The 19,632-nt window shown below is 48.7% G+C and overlaps 1 protein-coding gene across 1 annotated transcript in view; it reads right to left on the bottom strand.

The window, feature by feature from the left end:
- The window catches only part of SLC6A11 (solute carrier family 6 member 11), a 126,170-nt gene that overhangs the window by 45,805 nt on the left and 60,733 nt on the right, over window positions 1–19,632 (bottom strand). Inside the window, exon 6 of the mRNA XM_043886736.1 lies at window positions 18,265–18,399. Within this exon, the coding sequence (XP_043742671.1) occupies window positions 18,265–18,399 (135 nt within the window). The remainder of the gene's footprint in view (window positions 1–18,264; window positions 18,400–19,632) is intronic.

Genomic DNA, 19,632 nt, shown 5'->3' with positions numbered 1-19,632 from the left:
CTAAGCACTAAGCAAGGAGCGGGAGCAGCGTCTGCCCTCTTTGTAAATGTCCTGCGGGACTCGGCGCTTGCCCTGTGGGTCTTTTCAGCGCTTGCTTACACATGAGAAGGAAGGGAGGCGGAACATGAGGTTCACACATCAGTGAGTTTTCAGCATCAAAAGTCACAATCCCCAGCAAACTCAGATGCATCAAAGCCCCATCACCGTGCTGCTCACAGACAGAAGAAAGCCTTGCTCTCCCGGCCCCCATTTGTGCTGGGTCAGAAATCATCAGACTACTTCGCCTTTGCAAAGCACGCACCTTCCTCACCAAGGAGGCGTCTGGGGAGGCAGACCCAGCATCTTCAAGACCAGAACAGCGCATACCGCTCGGCAGCCCTGTGTTCCTCCGGGTGCCATCGTCCAGGTCAGCCCCCTTGATGCTCTCACCGGTCAGCTGAGGTAGAGAGGGTCAAGCTTGTAAGGACAGAAGCCCAGAGAGGTTCAGTGACCTGCTCAAGGTCATGAAGCTAGTGAGTGAGGACCTCATTCCATGTCTGGCCTAACCTCTTGATTTCATAGTTGAGGAAACAAGCTCAAAGGGTGGAAGGTAATAGATGTTTTAACTGGAGGTTCTATTTTCTCATCCAGTTCTCTCCTAGCTGTGGCCGTGGGTAAGTCATCTCCTTGTTCTGGGACTCAAACCCAGACTTGTCCACCAAAGAAGAAGGTGAATCTAGACATTGACTCTCAAACTTGTTAAGACAGCAAAGAAATGGGCCCCATGGGGTATTTCTGCCAAATACCTTGGTGAATATGATTTTACTCCATGTGCTACAAACAAATTTACTGTCAGAAAACATAATCATGGATAGTATGAAATATGAAATCATCCTCACAAATGTATGACTTTATGAATAAAACTGAACTGTTTAATTCAGCATGAATGACTCAAGGCGACTTTCTTTAATTTTAATTTCCTGCTTGAACTTTCAGCGTGTCACGTTCAAGACCAGCAGATGAAGAGTAGCAAATGCCAAGGGTCCAATTTGTTTTTTATGAGGGATACAGGAAACAAGTCATTATGAAATATAACAGACATTGAAAATTCATAACCTGGCTGAAAAGGAAGATAGAAAATTCCTCCAGATGCCAGAAATGAGAGAGTTCAAAGCTGAAAGATGAGGAGAAGGAATAGACTCAGTAACCCATGGGGATATCCAAGTAGATAGATATCCAAGTGGCTGGGGTTTAAATTCCTTCCCAATGATAAGAGTTCAAATCTCAGGCCCTGGCAAAGAAAACCCAAAGGAGAATATGCAGACTTTTCAATAACTGGCAATGGGAAAACTGGACAAATGTAAAAGAATGAAATTAGTATATTTTCTAACACCATATACAAAAATAGACCCAAAATGGATTAAGGATCCAGATGTGAGACTGGAAATCATAAAATTCCTAGTAGAAAACTTAGGTAGAACACTGTTTGACATAAATCACAGCAATATATATATATATATATTTTGGAGCTGTCTCCTAAAGTAAAGGAAATAAAAGCAAAAATGAACAAATGGGACCTAATTAAACTTAAAAACTTTTGCACAGCAAAAGAAATCATCAACAAAAGGAAAACAATCTACTGAATGGGAGGAGATGTTTGCAAATTATATGACCAATAATGTTTTAACACCCAACATATATAAACAGCTCATACAACTCAACATAAACAAAAACAAACAACCCAATTAAAAAACGGGCAGAATAGACATTTTTCTAAAGAGGACATACAGGTGGCCAACAGGCACATGAAAAGAAGCTCAACACCATTAATCATCAGGGAAATGCAAATCAAAACCACAATGAGCTATCACCTCACACCTGTCGGAATGGCTATCACCAAAAGAAATACATGTAACAAATGTTGGTGAGGATATAGAGAATAGGGAACCCTGTACACTGTTGGTGTACAGTATATATACCCACAGGTGCAGCCACTGTGGGAAACAGTATGGGGGGAGGTTTCCCAACTAACTAGAAACAGAACCACTATATGACCCAGCAATTTCACTCCTGAGTATATATCTGAAAAAAACAAACCACTAATTCGAAAAAATAGATATATTCATAGCAGTATTATTTACAATTGCTGAGCTATGGAAGCAGTCTAAGTGCCCATCAACAGATGAATGGATAAAGAAGATGTGGTACATTTATACAATGCACCACATTTATGGTACATTTATGACTGAATACTACTCAGTCATAAAAAGAATGAAATAATGCCATTTATAGCAACATGGATGGACTTGGAGGATATTATGCTAAGTGAAATAAATGAAACAGAGAAAGACAAACAATATGTGATATCACTTGTATGTGGAATCTAAAATATATAGCAAACTAGTGAATATAACAAAAAAAGAACCAGACTCTGACATAGAGAACTAGCTAGTGGTTATCAGTGGGGAGAGGGAAAGGAGGAAACACAGGAGTAAAAGATTAAGAGGTAAAAACTACTATGTATAAAATAAGCTATGATGACATATTATATAACACTAGGAATATGGCCAGTATTTTATAATAAGTATAAATGGAGTATAAACTTTAAAAATCACTATATTGTGAATCACTATATTGTACACCTATAAATTACATAATATGGTACAACAACTGCACCTCAGTAAAACAAAACATTTTAAAAAAAGATTTCAAGCCCTGGGCATGAGCAGAAGCTGAGTGTTTGCACTGTAAAATGTAGGAGCCAGAAAGGGGTTGCCCTATAGTGAATGACCTATCAGAAAACTCCATGCCTCGGGCCAGGACTCGATCTAGAAGTAATAGGTATGGGTGTGCTCACACACGGCTCCTGCAAAGTGGGCACCCAAGTTTAAATTAATACTTCAAAATTACTGTCCTTTTCACACATGAACTAAGAGAGCTTGGTTTTCACAAGCTTTTGCTGAAAGAACTACTAAAGGATGTACTTCAATAAGAAGGAAATTTAATCCATTAGAAAGGAGTGAAAATAGGAAGCAAAGGAATCAGTAAACACCTTGTAAAATTCAAGTAAATACCAACTTTAGATGGTAATAAAGCAGACTTTTAAAAGGAGCGGAAAACAATAACAAGGATAGGGAGAGAGTGGAAGCTGGAGAAATTTGTGTCCCATGGTATTTTCTTGCTGAGAAAGAGGACAAGGCCAGTTAAGAGCCACTCTGACTAACTGGGCCCCTGCATCTGCTGTCTTCCCAATGCACTGGAGAGGAGATCCTCTCCTCCCACCCCGGGCCACTGCAAATTCAGCTACTACAGCCTCCGTGACATGTCACTGGGTGGCCCTCCACTGCAGTCCTCTCTGCCCAGGGCAGCGGTGGCCACTGTGCTGGTCCTGACTCTTCAACGTGCAGTCTTTGAACTCTTCTTGAAATAACCAGGCCCCTCTCAGGGGCAGAGGTCTTCCCTGGTGGCTCAGTTGGTAAAGAGTCTGCCTGCAATGTGCGACACCCGGGTTCAATCCCTGAGTCGGGAAGATCCCCTGGAGAAGGAAATGGCAATCCACTCCGGTATTCTTGCCTGGAGAATTCCACGGACAGAGGAGCCTGGTGGGCTACAGTCCACGGGGTCACAAAGAGTCGGACACGACTGAGTGGCTCACACTTTCTAACGCGCTCTAAGGGCTAGAGGAAAGACACCCCCAATGCTGACAGCAGGCCCTCAGAGAGCCAGGGCTCACTTGGCCCCGGTGCAATCTGAGCCTGAGTTCCACAGACTCTTCTGCTTCTTGGGCCTCCTTCCCTCTAGAGCATGAGCGTCCGATAGACTGCTCTGCAATGATAGAAATGTTCTATAGCTGCTCTGCCCAATAAGGGAGGGCCCAGGCATAGGTGACTATTGAGCTCCTGAAGCCTGATGTGTGAAACCAAGGAACTGAATATTGACTTGTACTTAATTTCAATTACTTTAAATTTAAATGGTTAGATGTGGCTTGTGGTCACTGTGTGGGACGGTGTAGTTCTAGAGGGTGGGCACTCCCTGAAGGGATCTGCTCCATTCCCAGATCACCCTGAGAGAGACAGATGCAGATCTCTCCCACCCTCTGCCCTGGAGCATGAGCGAGAGCAGGGAGGTGACCCCAGCACCCAGGAAATCCTTGCCCACCTTGTCTGGCCCCAGCACCTCTGCCTCCCCGACCACACCCCTCACTGATGTGTCTGACAGGTCTGAGAATGCTGAATGCGGACTGCTGTTACACCAGTGCTCCTCAGACTCTCACACTGTAAAACCAGCGGAAGGTACTGCTGAGATGCAGACTCTGATGGGGCAGGTTGGCGATGGGGCCTGAGGGTCCACATGTCTAACAAGCTCCCATATAAAACTGATGCTACTGCCGGTCTGGGGACCACACTTTGAGTAGTAAGGTTTAGACAGTTGTCTTGAAATGTCAGTTTGTTACATGTACACGTACCATGCCGAAGCTGAAGCTGCAAATACTTTGGGCACCTGATGTGAAGAGCTGAATCATTAGAAAAGACCGTGATGCTGGGGAAGATCGAAGGCAGGAGGCGAAGGGGATGACAGAGGACCAGAGGGTTGCATGGCATCACTGACTCAATGGACGTGAGTTTGAGCAAACTCTGGGAGACGGTGAAGCACAGGGAAGCCTGGCGTGCTGCAGTCCATGGGGTCGCAAAGAGTCGGACATGGCTGAGCGACTGAACGACAACACCACCTGCCATGACAGCTAGCCTACTAGCTTACATTAATATCTGTATCTCATCGTTTTGCAGTATCTGTTCTCTAAAGACTTTTAAAAGCATACTCTGTGAGGACAGGATGGGTTAAATCAGTTCATACCATGCAGCGCCACAAAAATGCCTGAAGTCTTGGTCAAGGAAATAAAATCAAATGCATATTCGTCTCTTACAGAAAATGAGAGCTAACATTTATTGAGCATTTACCACGTCCTGGACACAGTGCTATGCATGTGATGAATGAGTATTACCTCATTTAATCCTCATAACAGCCTTTTCCACAGAAGAGAAAACCAAGGCACAGATAGGCTAAGTAATGTGCCTGTGGTCATACAGCTAGTAAGCAGATGAGCCACGGAATCCAAGTAGTCTTATGGGACCCCCACACTGTACCTGCAGCTTTGGCTGAAAGCTTAAGATCAGGGCATCTCTATGCAAGTCAATGGACTCTTTTAGAGAAACAGATTCTAATGAAATACCTGCCCACAGGTATTCATAGTGGCTTTACTCACAATGATCAAACTTGGAAGTACCCAAGATGCCCACCAATAGGTGAAAGAATAAACAAATTACACATTATCCAGACAATAGAATATCAGTCAGAGATAAAAAGATAAGAGCTTAAGGACACATAAAGACATACAGGAAAGTTAAATTCATATTACTAAGTGAAAGAAGCCAGTCTGAAAAGGCTACATAATGTATGGCATTGTGGAAAGGCAAAACTATGGAGACAGGAAAGGGATCAGTGGTTGCCAGGGGTCTGGGGAGGAAGGGGGAGGGATGAACAGGTGGAGCAATTTTAAGGTAGTGAAACTATCCTGTGTGACGCTGTAATGTGGATACACGACATGATGCATCTGCCAAAACCCACAGGCAAAACACAAAGAGTGAGCCTGAATGTCAAATATGGGTTTGTTGAGCTAATAACACTGTATCAGCACGGCTTCATCAATTGTAACAAATGGACCATCTCACCTTTCAAGGATTAAATCAAAAGCTACACACATTTGTTGTTGCTTAGTCTCAACTCTTTGGGGACCCCATGGACTATAGCCTACCAAGTTCCTCTGTCCATGGGATGCTCCCAGCAAGATTACTGGAGTGGGTTGCTATGCCTTCCTCCAGGGGATCTTCCCGACCCAGGGATCGAATCTGCATCTCCTGCATTGCAGGTGGATTCTTTACCAATGAGTCACTTGGGAAGCCCACCACACACATATAGGATGTTAATAGTAGGGAAAAGTGTGGCCAAGGGATAGGAGATATATGGGAACTCTCTGTATTTTCTGCTTAATTATGCTGTAAAACTTGCTTTTAAAAAGTTTATTAATTGAAAAAGAACATGATTAATGCACACATTTTTTATATCTAACTTTGGAGAGGGAGGCCAAAGACCCTCCAGCAATCACAAAACTCCTGTTTCAGAATATATCACTCATCTACCCTCTCCACCCCACTCCCCTAGAGCCCAGCAAAGGTCTGGCAAGAGTGGATACTTTGTACATTTCTGTTGATTCATTTTAAAAGCAAAGACCCAGCATAATGCCTGGCATACAGTAGGTGTCAGTAATACTTGCCAGATGAACAAACGTAAGACTGGAATTCTAAAAAAGTGGCCGAAGGACCCCCGGAGATGGGTTCACAGCTGTTCCCTTCCTGTGCTGGTACAGCTGAGGCCTCATCCTCCGTTGCTCTCGCCAGCCCCAGCTGTGGCCCCTCCCGGTGGCATCTCAAGGGCAAAACCCCCGCCTGAGTCATCTCTCATACTCCTACTGCACAGGCAGGCCTTGCACACAGTAGGTACATCCTGAATGCTTGCTGACACCTGTCTCGTGGGCTGCTGCGGGTAGCCGGACACACTCACACACCTGCCCATAAAGCTGTGACATCACAGCTGGAGGGAGCCTCTCACATCCCTTCCTGCAGCAAAGCCTCTCTCCCGCCCCCACAGCAAGGTCACTGGATACAAGTCTCCACTTCTTCCCTCTCTGTCTCCAGACTTACTCTATTCTCGCTCCTTCTGTGTAACCAGAGAAGTTTGCTTGTGCTGATTCATCTACCCTTAGCACATCTACGAGGGGGCAGGAGGTGAGTAAAAGATCGGACTCTGCCCGCAAGAAGCTTACAAGAGAGGAACCGAGTCTCAGAGAGAGTGAGCTGTCTGCTCAAGGTCACACGGCAGATGAAGGAGGGTCAGGCAATCAAATGCAGTTCCAGTGACTCCAAAGCTCTTGGTCACTGAGTTCTGCTGAGCCTCTCATCTGCATAATCTTCTGAAGTTACAGCTCTGTTCCTGACAGTCAACCTTGTACTGAAACACTCAACGGCTCCCTGTAGACCACTGGATAAAATCTTCAGCTCTCTGGGCTTGACATCTGGTGTTTCCAATGAAGGGGCCTCAGTCTGCTGTCTCACCTTATTTCTTGTGATTCCCTGTCACAAAATCTATCCTGTGGCCACAGTGAACTACTTACCATTTCCTCCATATATGCAGACTTTTGGGGCTTTGCTTTATCTCCAAATAGTCTTCCCTTCCCCATCCTTCAAGGATCAAATCAAAGATTTTATGGTTTCTTAAAATCTTCTCTGGGACATCCAACTGGAAATAATTTTGGTCTCCTCTGTTTGCAGTCCCTTTATCTAAATCACTGTACAGCATGCACCCATCTACCCACTCACCCACCTACCCATCCTCCCATCCACTCATCCATCCATCCCTCTATCTACCCACTCACCCACCTACCCATCCTCCCATCCACTCATCCATCCATCCCTCTATCTACCCATTCACCCACCTATCCATCCTCCCATCCACTCATCCATCCATCCCTCTATCTACCAATTCACCTACCTACCCATCCCCCATCCACTCATCCATCCATCCCTCTATCTACCCATTCACCTACCCAACCATCCATCCATCCACCCACTCATGCACTCATCCATCTACCGATCCATCCATCCATCCACTCACTCATCCAACCCCCTATCTATCAATTCACCTATTCATCCATCTATCCATCCACTCATTCAACCACCCACCTACTCATCCTGTATTGACTGGGAGCCTAACATGTGCCAGGTTCTCTGACAGGTGCCAGGGAGTCACAGTGGACAAGACAAACACATCTTCAGCTTACATGGAGCTGACAGTCTAATGGAGGGAGGTTAACAGTGAAGCTTCAACAAATGAACACAAGATTGCTTCAAACAGCCAACTGCCCTATGCATAAAATAATACAGAGGTTTGGTTAAAGTCATGAGGCTTAGTGGGGGTGTCTGAGCTCAGCTGATTAGATATAACTTCGGAGCAGAGACTGTAAGGTGAGAGGGAGCCAGCCATGGGAATATCTGATGGGACAGCGGTCCAAACAGATAGGGTCTGTGATGCTCTGGAAAGAGCCTGGGATGTCCAGGGCCATGTAGGAGATGGGACCAGGCCACAGAGGGTTCCTTAGCCTCGGTCATGGTTGAGCAGTCTGTATTCTAATTCTAGTGTAAGGAGGAGCTGCTAGGAATTATAAGCAGGAGAGTCAGACTTCTGGGCTTTTTTCTGGTCCTGACTGAGTGACTGGAAAGGAATGGCCCTCCTGCCATAAGCGGCTGTCAGAACAGACAAAAACAGAACCATTTTCAGGCAGTAGATAACACTCAGGGCAAGACTATTATCCCTGAGAGATGGGGCAATGCCAAGAGGGGTATGCTGAGCCCTCTGCCTGGGGACAAGGACTGGAGCCCAAACAGAGCACAGAGTCCCGTCACGCTGAACAGGCAGGGCCAGAGGGCAGGGCAGCTGATGGAACTGGACGCTACAGGGCGTGGCACAGGGAAGGGGGAGCCGGGCAGAGCAGGGCCCCGTGTGTCCGTGTGGAGGCTCCTGCGGCTGATGGCTGGGCTGCAAACATCCAGGGTGAGACCACCAAGGCTCCCCAGGTAGCGCTGCACGGGGCTGACAGTGCAGCAGCAACACGAGAGGCCAGACACTGCCGAAGAGACGCAGGGTCAGAGGATCGGGGCTCCTGCCCTGCCGGAGTGGACAGATCTGGTCAACACCAAGTATCCATTCATCCTTGGTACCTGGCTGAGACAGAGCAAGGTTCTTCCCTTAGGGGAAAGAACCATGTCCTAAGGCAGGGTTTCTGTTCCTGTGGCACTATGGACATTTGTCACCCACAATTCTCTGTCACGGGGGCTGTCCTGTGCCTTGTAGAACATTTAACAGCATCCCTGGCCTCTACTCATGAGATGCCAGTAACCGTCCCTCCCCACAATCAAGTTGCAACCTCCAATAATGTTTGCAGACATTTCCAAGTGGTCTCCCAGGAAGCAAAATTCCCCTAGTTGAGAACCATCACTCTAGAGTAATCACCACTCTAGATGCATCCTTAAAAAGCCTAAAGCCAAGCCCTGGCAAGATCTACAGGGGAGTCCGAGTTGAGAATCCTATTAAGCCCTACTCAGTCCATATTAAGTTAGAGGAGCTTGACAAACAGCTTGGGATTTCCACCGACCCACACTAAAAAACAAATCTGAACCTATACAAGTTTAAGATGATCAGCCAGTAACTGAATTATCTATTAAAATAAACACCAACTACTCTTCACAGGAAGATAACAAATCCAGAATGTCGACAACATATTATCCACAATATTCAGTCAAAAACTACCAGGCATGGGGCTTCCCAGGTGGCTCAGTGGTAAAGAATCTGCCTGTTTATGCAGGACATGCAAGAGATGCAGGTTCGATCCCTGGACCAGGAAGATCCCCTGGAGAAGGAAATGACAAACCCACTCCAGCATTCTTGCCTGGGAAATCCCACGGACAGAGGAGCCTGGCGGCTACAGGCCATTTGTTGTTGTTTTTCAGTCGCTCAGTCGCGTCCGACTCTTTGCAACCCCGTGAACTGCAGCACGCCAGGCTCCCCTGTGTATCACCAACGCCTGGAGCTTGCACAGACTCATGTCCGTTGAATCGGTGATGCCATCCAACCATCTCATCCTCTGTCATCCCCTTCTCCTCTTGCCTTCAATCTTTCCCAGCATCAGGATCTTTTCCAATGAGTCAGTTCTTCACATCAGGTGGCCAAAGTATTGGAGTTTCAGCTTCAGTATCAGTCCTTCCAATGAATATTCAGAGCTGATTTCCTTTAGGATGGACTGGTTGGATATCCTTGCGGGCCAAGGGACTCTCAGGAGGCTTCTCCAACACCACAGTTCAAAAGCATCAATCCTTCGGCGCTCAGCCTTCTTCATGGTCCAACTCTCACATCCATACATGACCACTGGAAAAACCATAGCCTTGACTAGACAGACCTTTGTCAGCAAAGTAATGCCTCTGCTTTTTAATATGCTGTCAAGGTTGGTCATAGCTTTTCTTCCAAGGAACAAGCGTCTTTCCATCTCATGGCTGTAGTCACCATCCACAGGGTCGCACAGAGCTGGACATGACTGAGGTGACTTAGCAGGCACAGGATGGCTAGATTAATACCACCCCTCTAACTGCTGAGGAGTCCACGCGGTGACAGAAGGGGCACACCTGTGTCAGGCGCATTCCAGCCCCCGCACAGCCCTTCTCCGCCGTTATCACTGACTTCACTCTGTCTCTTTCCGAGGAGACTGTCAATGCCTTGAAGACAAGAGCAACGTGTGATCTGATTCTGCCTCCCCCTGCTTGGTTCTGAGCGGAAAACACACCTGCCTGGTGGAACCATGACCCTAGCCCATGATCAAATAAATCGAAAGGAAAACTTTGGGGGATTTTCAGTCCCAAGGAGTGAGGTTGGCAAGCACCTATGTCAGTGAGGTTTGCAATCTTTCCCAAAATGTATCCAATGTCTCTAAGTCAATATCAGTTTTGTAAATATTGCTTTGAACGTCCAACAGCCAAGAGGCCCATTTTCCCTTGGGTCCGAACCTGGACTCAGAGTACACTGCCACCAGGTGGCAGCAATTCCATGGTCCCATCCCTGAGGTTCATCGGTTCAGCTCACTTCAGTCGCTCAGTCGCGTCTGGACTGTAGCATGCCAGGCCTCCCTGTCCATCACCAACTCCTGGAGTTTACTCAAACTCATGTCCATTGCGTTGGTGATGCCATCCAACCATCTTGTCCTCTGTCATCCCCTTCTCCTCCCACCTTCAATCTCTCCCAGCATCAGGGTCTTTTTCAATGAGTAGGTTCTTGGCATCAGGGGGCCAAAGTATTGGAGTTTCAGCTTCAGCATCAGTGCTTCTAAAGAATATTCAGGACTGATTCATCAGGTTCATCAGGTAGGTTTTTTTAAAAAATTATTTACTTTAATTGTAGGATAATTACTTTACAACATCGTGATGGCTTTTGCTGTACATCAACATGAATCAGCCATAGGCATACATGTGACCCCTCCCTCCTGAACCCCACCTCCCACCTCCCTCCTCACCCCACCCCTCAGGTTGTCACAGAGCACCAGCTTTGGGTTCCCTGCATCATACATCAAACTCCCACTGGCTACTGATTTTACATGTGGTGATGGATGTTTCAATGCTATTCTCTCAAATCATCCCACCCTCTCCTTCTCCCACTGTGTCCAAAAGCCTGTTCTTTATGTCTGTTTCTCCTTTGCTGCCCTGCACCTAGGATCAGCGGTACCATCTTTCTAGATTCCATATACATCAGATAGGGTTTTAATCCGGGGTCTTGTTTGCCCTGACTTGTCCTCCAGTGAGGTGGAGAGAGGGGGAGACTTGGCATTCTGAGGGCTTTCTCTGGGCATCGTCCAACCCTGTCCCCTCAGCTGCAGGCTCCAGTTCCCTCCAGAAAGGAGGCTGACTTGGGGTGCTTGTCCCTGACTTGGGAAAGCAGACCCCGGGACTTGGATCTGTGACAGGCCTTTCTGTTCCTGCCCTGAAAACACACACTCGAAACACAATGAAGAGCGAAAGTGGCAGAAATCTGGGGCAGGGAAAATGTGATTTCCTGCAAGAGCCCCTCCACTCCCCCAAAGACTGAAAAGGCAGAAAATAAAAATTTGAGGGGGGGGGGAAATGGAGTGGAAGCACTTCACACTTGAGAGAGAACACAGGGCTGACAGAGAAGACAAATAGATGTTTAGAAAGTTATAACAGACCACGGAATGCAAATTGCCAGGGGACAAAGGCAGCAAGCTGCTGTGTCGCTTCAAGTGCTTGACAAGAAACTTAATTACTGGACCCGTGATTAGAGGCGCTCGGTTCTGAGTTCAAGGCCTACCCTTGGGCTGGCCAGAGCCAGGGGCATGGGCACAGAAGGAGGAACACTGCCGAGTGCCCGATGTCCTACTATGTGCCCCTGGCCGGGCACCCACACTGAAGCCGGGAAGTGTGTCTGCCTTCCCAGGCGCACTGGTTTCACGGCTGCCGTGTGCAGCAGATGTTCATACCTGGATGGACAGGTGATAGCCCTGAGCTCAGAGAGCTAAGGGGACAGGCTGAAGGCTGCCCAGGAACTCAACGGCAGGAGTGTCTCAAATTTCCTTCCCCCTGCACTGAAAATCCCTCTCTCTGAACCCCCAACCACGGCACGGGCTATGTCACCATAATGCAAAGTCACACAGACTCTGGTGAGAACTGTCCTTCCTTCTTTCATTCATTCAAAATCTATTACTGAGCGTGTACGGTGCTGCAGGCACTGGAGAGCTAACCGTGACTGTAACAGGCCAATCCCTGCCCTCACGGACCCTACACTGTCGTGCGTGGCGGACAGTGATGCACGATGAATAAAGTCTGAATGTTGGCAAGTGCCACGGAGAAGTCAAAGCCGGGAAGGTGGGCAGGATGTGCGGGGGGTGGGAGGGACGTGCGGTTTGAAACCAAGTGGGCAGGAAGCCCTCAGGGACACGACCGCCCTGCAGACCTGGAGACAGCGTCCACGGCTCTCTCGACCCCACAGTGTCCCGTGACAAAGGCATTCTCCCGGCTCCCAGGCTTCCAGCACTCAGCTCCTCACCTGTTTTTCATTTCTGGAGTTCTCTCTGCTGCCTTACTAGCTTGGGAGACAGGAGAAGGGGACTGCTGTGAACATTGCCCCCATCCCCCAGCCCCACAATCAATTTTCATGGAGAATCCCTGCTATACAAACTCAGAGGGGTCAGAAGGGCCCCTCAAAGGGAACCGTCCCTTGTTAAAGGCCCCGGGAGTGGTGTCCAGAGCTCTGCACCAGTCAGGCTCCCTGTGACCCTTTGCAAATGTAAATGACACAGCAAACAGGCGTGTCTGAGCCCCTTGTAAGTGGGAGGGAAGGGTAGCTGGGCCGGATCTGGAATTACCGGAGATCCCGGACCCTGCAGAGGTTGCATCTGAACTCCTCGCCATCCTGGTCGGGATGCGGGCAGAAGAGCAGCGCTATGGGCGGGAAGACACCCTGGGGACCTTCCTTCTCCTGGGCGTTACTGCCTCCCCTCCCCTGTTGACCCACACAGGCACTGCCCCTCCCACCACAGGCCCCAGACTTCAGGGAACCCCAAACATGCCTGCAGAAAAGTGACACTCTGACGGGGAGGTGCAGTCCTCCAGTCATCACTGGAGCCCCGGGATAGGGCTGGCTGCAGCAGGCTGCAGAAGAGACCAGGCAACTTGGGGGTTCTGTCCAACGCCTGCAGCAACACTGCCCCCATCCCTGAAGCCCCCACCCAGCAAGCCTCTGGGAAGGCAAGAGAGGGAAAGGGACGGCAAGAGTGCAGCCGCTCCCCATCCCCTGGGATGGATGTAGAAAAGGCTGATCGGCCCCTGGCTTTGGCACAAGGATGGTCTTCAGTAATAAGCTGCCCCGTTCTCCTCAACAGATGGAAAGGAAGCAGGAGGCTGTGATCTTGCCCAACCCCACTTCCCTCTTTTCACAGGGAGAGGAACCTGGGTGAGGAGGGGGGACTCTGCTCTCTTGCACCAGACGGTGGGCCCCCTGCAGGGAAGGGGGTCTTGCTCATTCTACATACTGAGTATCTGACATGTATGCTTGTATTGGGTTCAGGGCTTGGTTCAGTGTGGGCAAGGCCTGTGGGCAAGGCCTCTTTCCATAGCATGGATAAGCCCCAGGGAACAGGCAGAATGGTGATCTTTTCTAGACTTGTAAGTAGCCAGTGAAATCACCAAGTGGAGTTCTTCCATGATGTACTTTGTTAATATGGGTTTCACTTTTTCCAAGGATAATCCCTTATTGCCACAATGTTGATTTACTTTAAACAATGACAAAAAATGTATCAACTGGTAATTAAACCCACCCAGACTGTTTTGGCCTTTCCCAATTTGGGGGGGAGGTGGGGAGGAGAGGATATTAAAATAGTTTTAAGAAGTGAAAAAAAAAAATTAGTGCCCTTTGCTTCTTCATGGTCTGGAATAGGTACCCAGTTGTAACTGGGTGGTATGGATACTCATCTCCTTTCATTTAGGAGCTGTCCTGCCCAGAACCCAGGGACTCTGGGCTCTAAGTCCTCATTGGGTTGCTCAGCTGCCATGTGGCCACAGGCAAGTGTCCCGGCCTCTCTGATCTGAGTCTCTCTGCCAAGTGGACGCTTCAGCTGGGGCACTGTGACCCTGCTGCCCTGCCCATGGGCTGCCCTCTCTCAGCACAAGGAGACAAGCTTTGCATGGGCTCCGAAGGTGGAGGAACCGTCAAAACCCTTACACACACTCAGCGTGCCTGTACACTCCATTGCCTGCCTTTCAGCCCCCAGAGCAGATAGAGGGCTGGTTCAGGGCTGTTCCAATCTCTCTTTCCAGCCACGCTGAGCCCTTCCTGCAACACACCCAGCTAGTGTTCAAAAACACTAGCTACATGGAGTGCTGTTCGCCTTTCCCTTTGGGGTCACTATCCTCATCTGTGCACGAGACAATCAGCTATGACTACTGCTTTTTGGTGGAGCTACACGCATGGGGGTGCTGGAGAAGACTGCAGAGTCCCTTGGGCAGCAAGGAGATCAAACCTGTCCATCCCAAAGGAAATCAACCCTGAAGATTCGTCGGAAGGACTGACGCTGAAGCTCCAATACTTTTGCCACCTGATGGGAAGAGCTGACTCACTGGCAAAGACTCTGATGCTGGGAAAGATTGAAGGTGGGAGGAGAAGGGGACGACAGAGGATTGGATGGCATCACCGACTCGACGGACATGACTTTGAGCAAACTCCAGGAGATAGTACAGGACGGGGAAACCTGGCATGCTGCAGTCCATAGGGTCACAAAGAGTCGGATGTGACTTAGTGATTGAACAACAACACAACAAACAACAAACATATCCATGTCTTGGCTGTTACTGACAGAGAAACAAAAATTATTACAGCTCACACATCTGGTGAGCTGGAGGTTTTCAGACTTCTTGCTAAAGCAACAAAACATTCCTTTAAAAGCCAATATAGCTCTCCCTCTTACATTCATTCAGCAAACATTTATTGAGCTACTGTGTACCAGGAGCTTCTACGTCTTGCCTTTCCACTGAATGTAGGCTGATAAGGGTGGGAGGTCTTGGAACCCTTGATAAACGGGGTCACATGGTTTCTGGCTCTACTACTCAATTCTACCTTTGACTCATGCCTTTGGAGAGCCACAGACAGTATGTAAAAAAATAATAATACCATGGCCAGTGCTCCAGTAAGACCTTATTTATATAAACGGGCGGAGGGCTGAATTTGGCCAGAAGGTCATAGTTTGCCAACCCACACTCATGGAAAACTCAGGGCTCTCCAAGTCTATTTTGAAAACGATTCAGTGAATTCACCCTTTCATGTCATCTGTGGGGAACTGAGGCCCAGAAGGAGAAAGAGAGAAGGAACTTGTCCAAGGTCACTCAGGACCAGAGGAAGAACCCAAAGCCCGACTCCCAGCTCCATCACTCCAAGTGGGCACACTCCACAGAAGAGCCTTGCAGGTGAGTGCTGGCCGGGGACCCAGACACTTTATTAAAGGGAAGAGCTGGTAGGTAACGGGGATGATTGGGGCAAATGGTCTGAACGGGGAACTACCTGGCCTCACCTTTGTTCTTCTGCCCATGGGCATGCATGTGTCTGTGTGTGCACGTGTGTCTCTGTGCAGGGTTCCAAGGCTGGGAAAGACTGGGGGCAGGAGGAGAAGCGGGCAACAGAGGGTGAGATGGTTGGATGACAGCACCAACTCAAAGGACCTGAGTCTGAGTAAACTCTGGGAGACAGTGGAGGACAGGGAAGCCTGGCGTGCTGCAGCCCGTGGGGTTGCAGAGAGTCAGAGATGACTTAGTAACTGAACAACATTAAGACTGTAGGTATCACAGTTGGGTTTTCACAAACTTTTCTGATCATCAGGGTGGTCATTGGAGCCTCTTAATAATATAGACGCCCACGTGCCATCTCAGCTCCCCAACAATGCATCTCAGTGTGTGCTAAGGTATCTCGGGGATCAGCCAGGTTTGGAAGCTCTGGGAGATGCTTGGGACCAGCTGACCCTGAGGACCAGGAGAAGGAAGCGAGTGAGCAGAGGAGAGAACAGGACGGCCATCCTGGATCAAAGCAGAATTCGTGGACTTAACAAAAATACACAGACCGGTGATTTCAGAAATCTGTTTTCCAAAACTGCTTCTTCAACTGAGCCCTTGGCATCAGAGGTTGGAGTTGGAGAGGCCAACCGTCAGGAGCTCATTTCCTTCTTCCTAGGGATTCTGCCTGCAACTCAGGTGGCTGCTGTCAGTGGCCTGGTGGGGTCTGAGCCTCGGGGCCCTCACGGTGTCGCAAACTGAGACAGAAATGAACACACACGCCAGTGCCGCCATCCGCTTTAATCCACCGTAATGAGCTTTACCTGAGCTGCACAAACCAGGCCTCCTCAAATATTCCCACCCCCACCTTCCTAGCAGGGGGCAGCCTCAGCCGAGACAATAGATGTGACATCTGTGAAATGAAAATATCTCCTGCCATATTAACAAACAAGAAATGTCACAGTCATCAGCAATTTCCAGCCTCCAAATGTGAATGAGGGCTCCCCAAACTGCAACCCAGCAGATGCTGCCACCCCCCAAGGTGACGGCTGAGGCACTGGGGGAATGCAAGAAGGTGAACAAGGAGACAGGATTGTCCCTAGACAGCTGAGGTGCACAGGAAAGGAATGAATTCAATGAGCCCAGAAGCCTGCATCTTCCCATATATAGAATGCAAAATTCTTTAACTTGATATCTGATCTTCGCTGTTCAGACTGCCTGATCCCTTTGTTGCAAACTTGTATATAGCTTGACTTCCCCTCCTGTCTCCTTGGAGCAGTTTTCTCAGAGCTACTGAGATGCTGTCTTCCCAGGCTTGGAGTCCTAAACATTCCCACCAAATAAAGTAACTCTACTTTCAGGTTGTGATTATATTTTTCATTCGACACATCTCTTGCAAGCTTTGTGATCAGCTGAACACAGATTCTACACTCAACTCTGTAATCTGTGTTTGTTTTCACAGAAAAACGAGCACCTCCTCACCCACTGGGATATCTGTGAGTATGTTATTTCACATGTTGGAGCTGCCAGGGGGCCCTCAAATAACACTGAGCCCTGGGACCCGCCCCCAGAGAGTTTGCTTCCATTGGTCTGGGTTGTGCTCTGGGAATTGGAATTTTCTAAAGCTCCCCAGGGCTTTCTAACAAGTGGTGGGTGTTGGAAAGACTTGATCCCCTAAGATGCTGTCTTCATCTCTTGTCTAACACCCTCAGGCACACACACCACCCCTGCCCACCTGGAGATGCTTCAGCATAAACAGTTCCACCCAGGATTCAGAAAAGGCTGATGCCTTTCCAAAGACAACTAACAGCCTGGCCAGGTCACCCATTATTTTCTTTCTGTGAGCCAACCCCCCGCAAAGAAAATCGCCAAGACCCAGTTTCTCTCAGAGAACCACGGCTGCAGAGATCTGTGTTCTCAGGTGGGGGAAAAATGTGCATTTTTATTTTTACTGGCCTCTAACTGAGCAATTCCTTCAATTATGAATGCAGGCAGTAGACCACAGTCCAAGCAGCAGTATGCATACATGTGCTTAGCGGCTCAGCAGTGTCCAACTCTCTGCGACCCCAAAGACTACAGCCTGCCAGGCTCCTCTGTCCATGGAATCCCCCAGGCAAGAATACTCGAGTGGGCTGCCATGCCCTTCTCCTGGAGATTTTCCTGACCTAGGGAATGCACATGGGTCTCCTGGATTATAGGCAGATTCTCTACTGTCTGAGCCACTAGGGAAGCCCTGATAGCACGTGAAACCCCAGATATTTTCATATCATGGTACAGATATTTCCAAATACCATTTATGCTCATCACTGCTTTGAAACCATGGAAACTATTCATCATATGCTGGATCTTGCTACATTGTGCTGTGCGAAGTCACTTGCTACATGACCGTGTCACAAAATCTGTCTTTTCTCATATTTTGGTGATTGTATTTCAATATATCTGACTCCCTGTTTTACGCATTGAGAAGCATTATTCTGAGGAGGCCATAGACCTTCCAACTACTCGACGGGGCCACTGAGCCTCCATGGAGAAGCCTCCGCGGAGGTGGCGGCTGGCTGTGCACAGAGCCAGTGACTCTTACCTGTGGGTCGGAGAGCCGGGAGAGGTCGGGGTACAGGTAGAACTTGACGCCTTCGGAGGCCCCAGGCAACGTGACCCCTCGGATCAGGAGGATCAGCAGCATGACATAGGGGAACGTCGCGGTGACATACACCACCTGCCAGGAAGGGAGGGCAAGGGTCAAGAAGGGGTGATGGTGATGGGCAGTGCAGCAGCTCCCCCTCCACCACCTTCTCGCCAGCAGCAAGGGCCCTGACACACATGTTCTCCCCTCAAGGCCAGATCTTGCAGTGAGCATCTCCTGAGAGTCCGTGGGCGGTGCTGTATCAGTGGTCCTCTCCAATCTTCTTCTGACCGGCACCGAAGAAAGAAATACATACGATACCACAACCCGTACACACACAGAGCCAAGACAGGAAGTTTCGCAGACTCATGCTCATCTCACATGTGTGATGCACTCTAAGACTTTTTATCAGATGGTTCCATTTGAAAAAAAAAAAATGGTCATGATCCTTTAAATTCACATCACACTTTACCAAGGGGTCAAGACCCATGTTTTTGAAAATCACTGCTCTTAACAGAAAATCAAGTTTTCATAGCCAAAGACAGGACAGAAGAAGACAGGATAAAACAGAGAAGGGAACGGGAAGGGGAGAGGAGGCTGGGGAGCTGTTGAGGGTGTTGTTTTCCTGGAATGATTCCGGCATGGTCCACCTGGAAGGAGGAGACTGATGAACCTGATTGGCCCTTGCAGCCCAAGGATGCCGTGCAAGAATCAAGGCAGGAAAGAGACAGACTCTTCCCCACGCGTCCCTGAGCAGGAGCAGCGTAGGAGATGGCCACACCGTGACGGATTGCGGGGGTTCCTGTCTGCCCGGGGTTCCCTCCGCACTCAGTGACCGCTCCTGGTTGCAGTCGTCTTCCCGCACAGCCTCGCCTCCAGTCACTTGGCTCCTCTATTTAGAGCAGCAACTTGTTAACATCTGGGGGCCGCAGACACTTCTGAGACTCTCCTGACAACTGTGGACAGACTCACCCTCTCCGTTCACAGATCACGCGCACCAGCTTTGGATGGCCCAGAGGCTCCGATTCCTCAGGTAAAGGACCTACGTATGATCTTAATCCCTCCATCACTCTGGAGCCTCTCACCCCTTTGCAAGGCAGGGTTTCTTCTACCAGCGGCTCAGGCCTTCACTCCACTCATTTATTTACAGTATTTACTTACTCATCCCCCTACTCACTCACACCTGCCTGCAACACTCCTACGAACAGAGCACTGAGCTAGACTCCTCGATAAAGTGGGGGGTGGTCAAAGGATGAGGGTTTCTGTTCAAGAGTGTTCCCCACTGGTAAAAAAAAAAAAAAAAAAGACAGACATGTATGTAGTAGA

Source organism: Cervus elaphus, chromosome 24, assembly GCF_910594005.1.
Source record: "Cervus elaphus chromosome 24, mCerEla1.1, whole genome shotgun sequence".
Lineage (NCBI taxonomy): Eukaryota > Metazoa > Chordata > Mammalia > Artiodactyla > Cervidae > Cervus > Cervus elaphus.
Note: the sequence above shows the minus strand (reverse complement) of the source record. Positions and strands in the feature narration are given on the sequence as shown.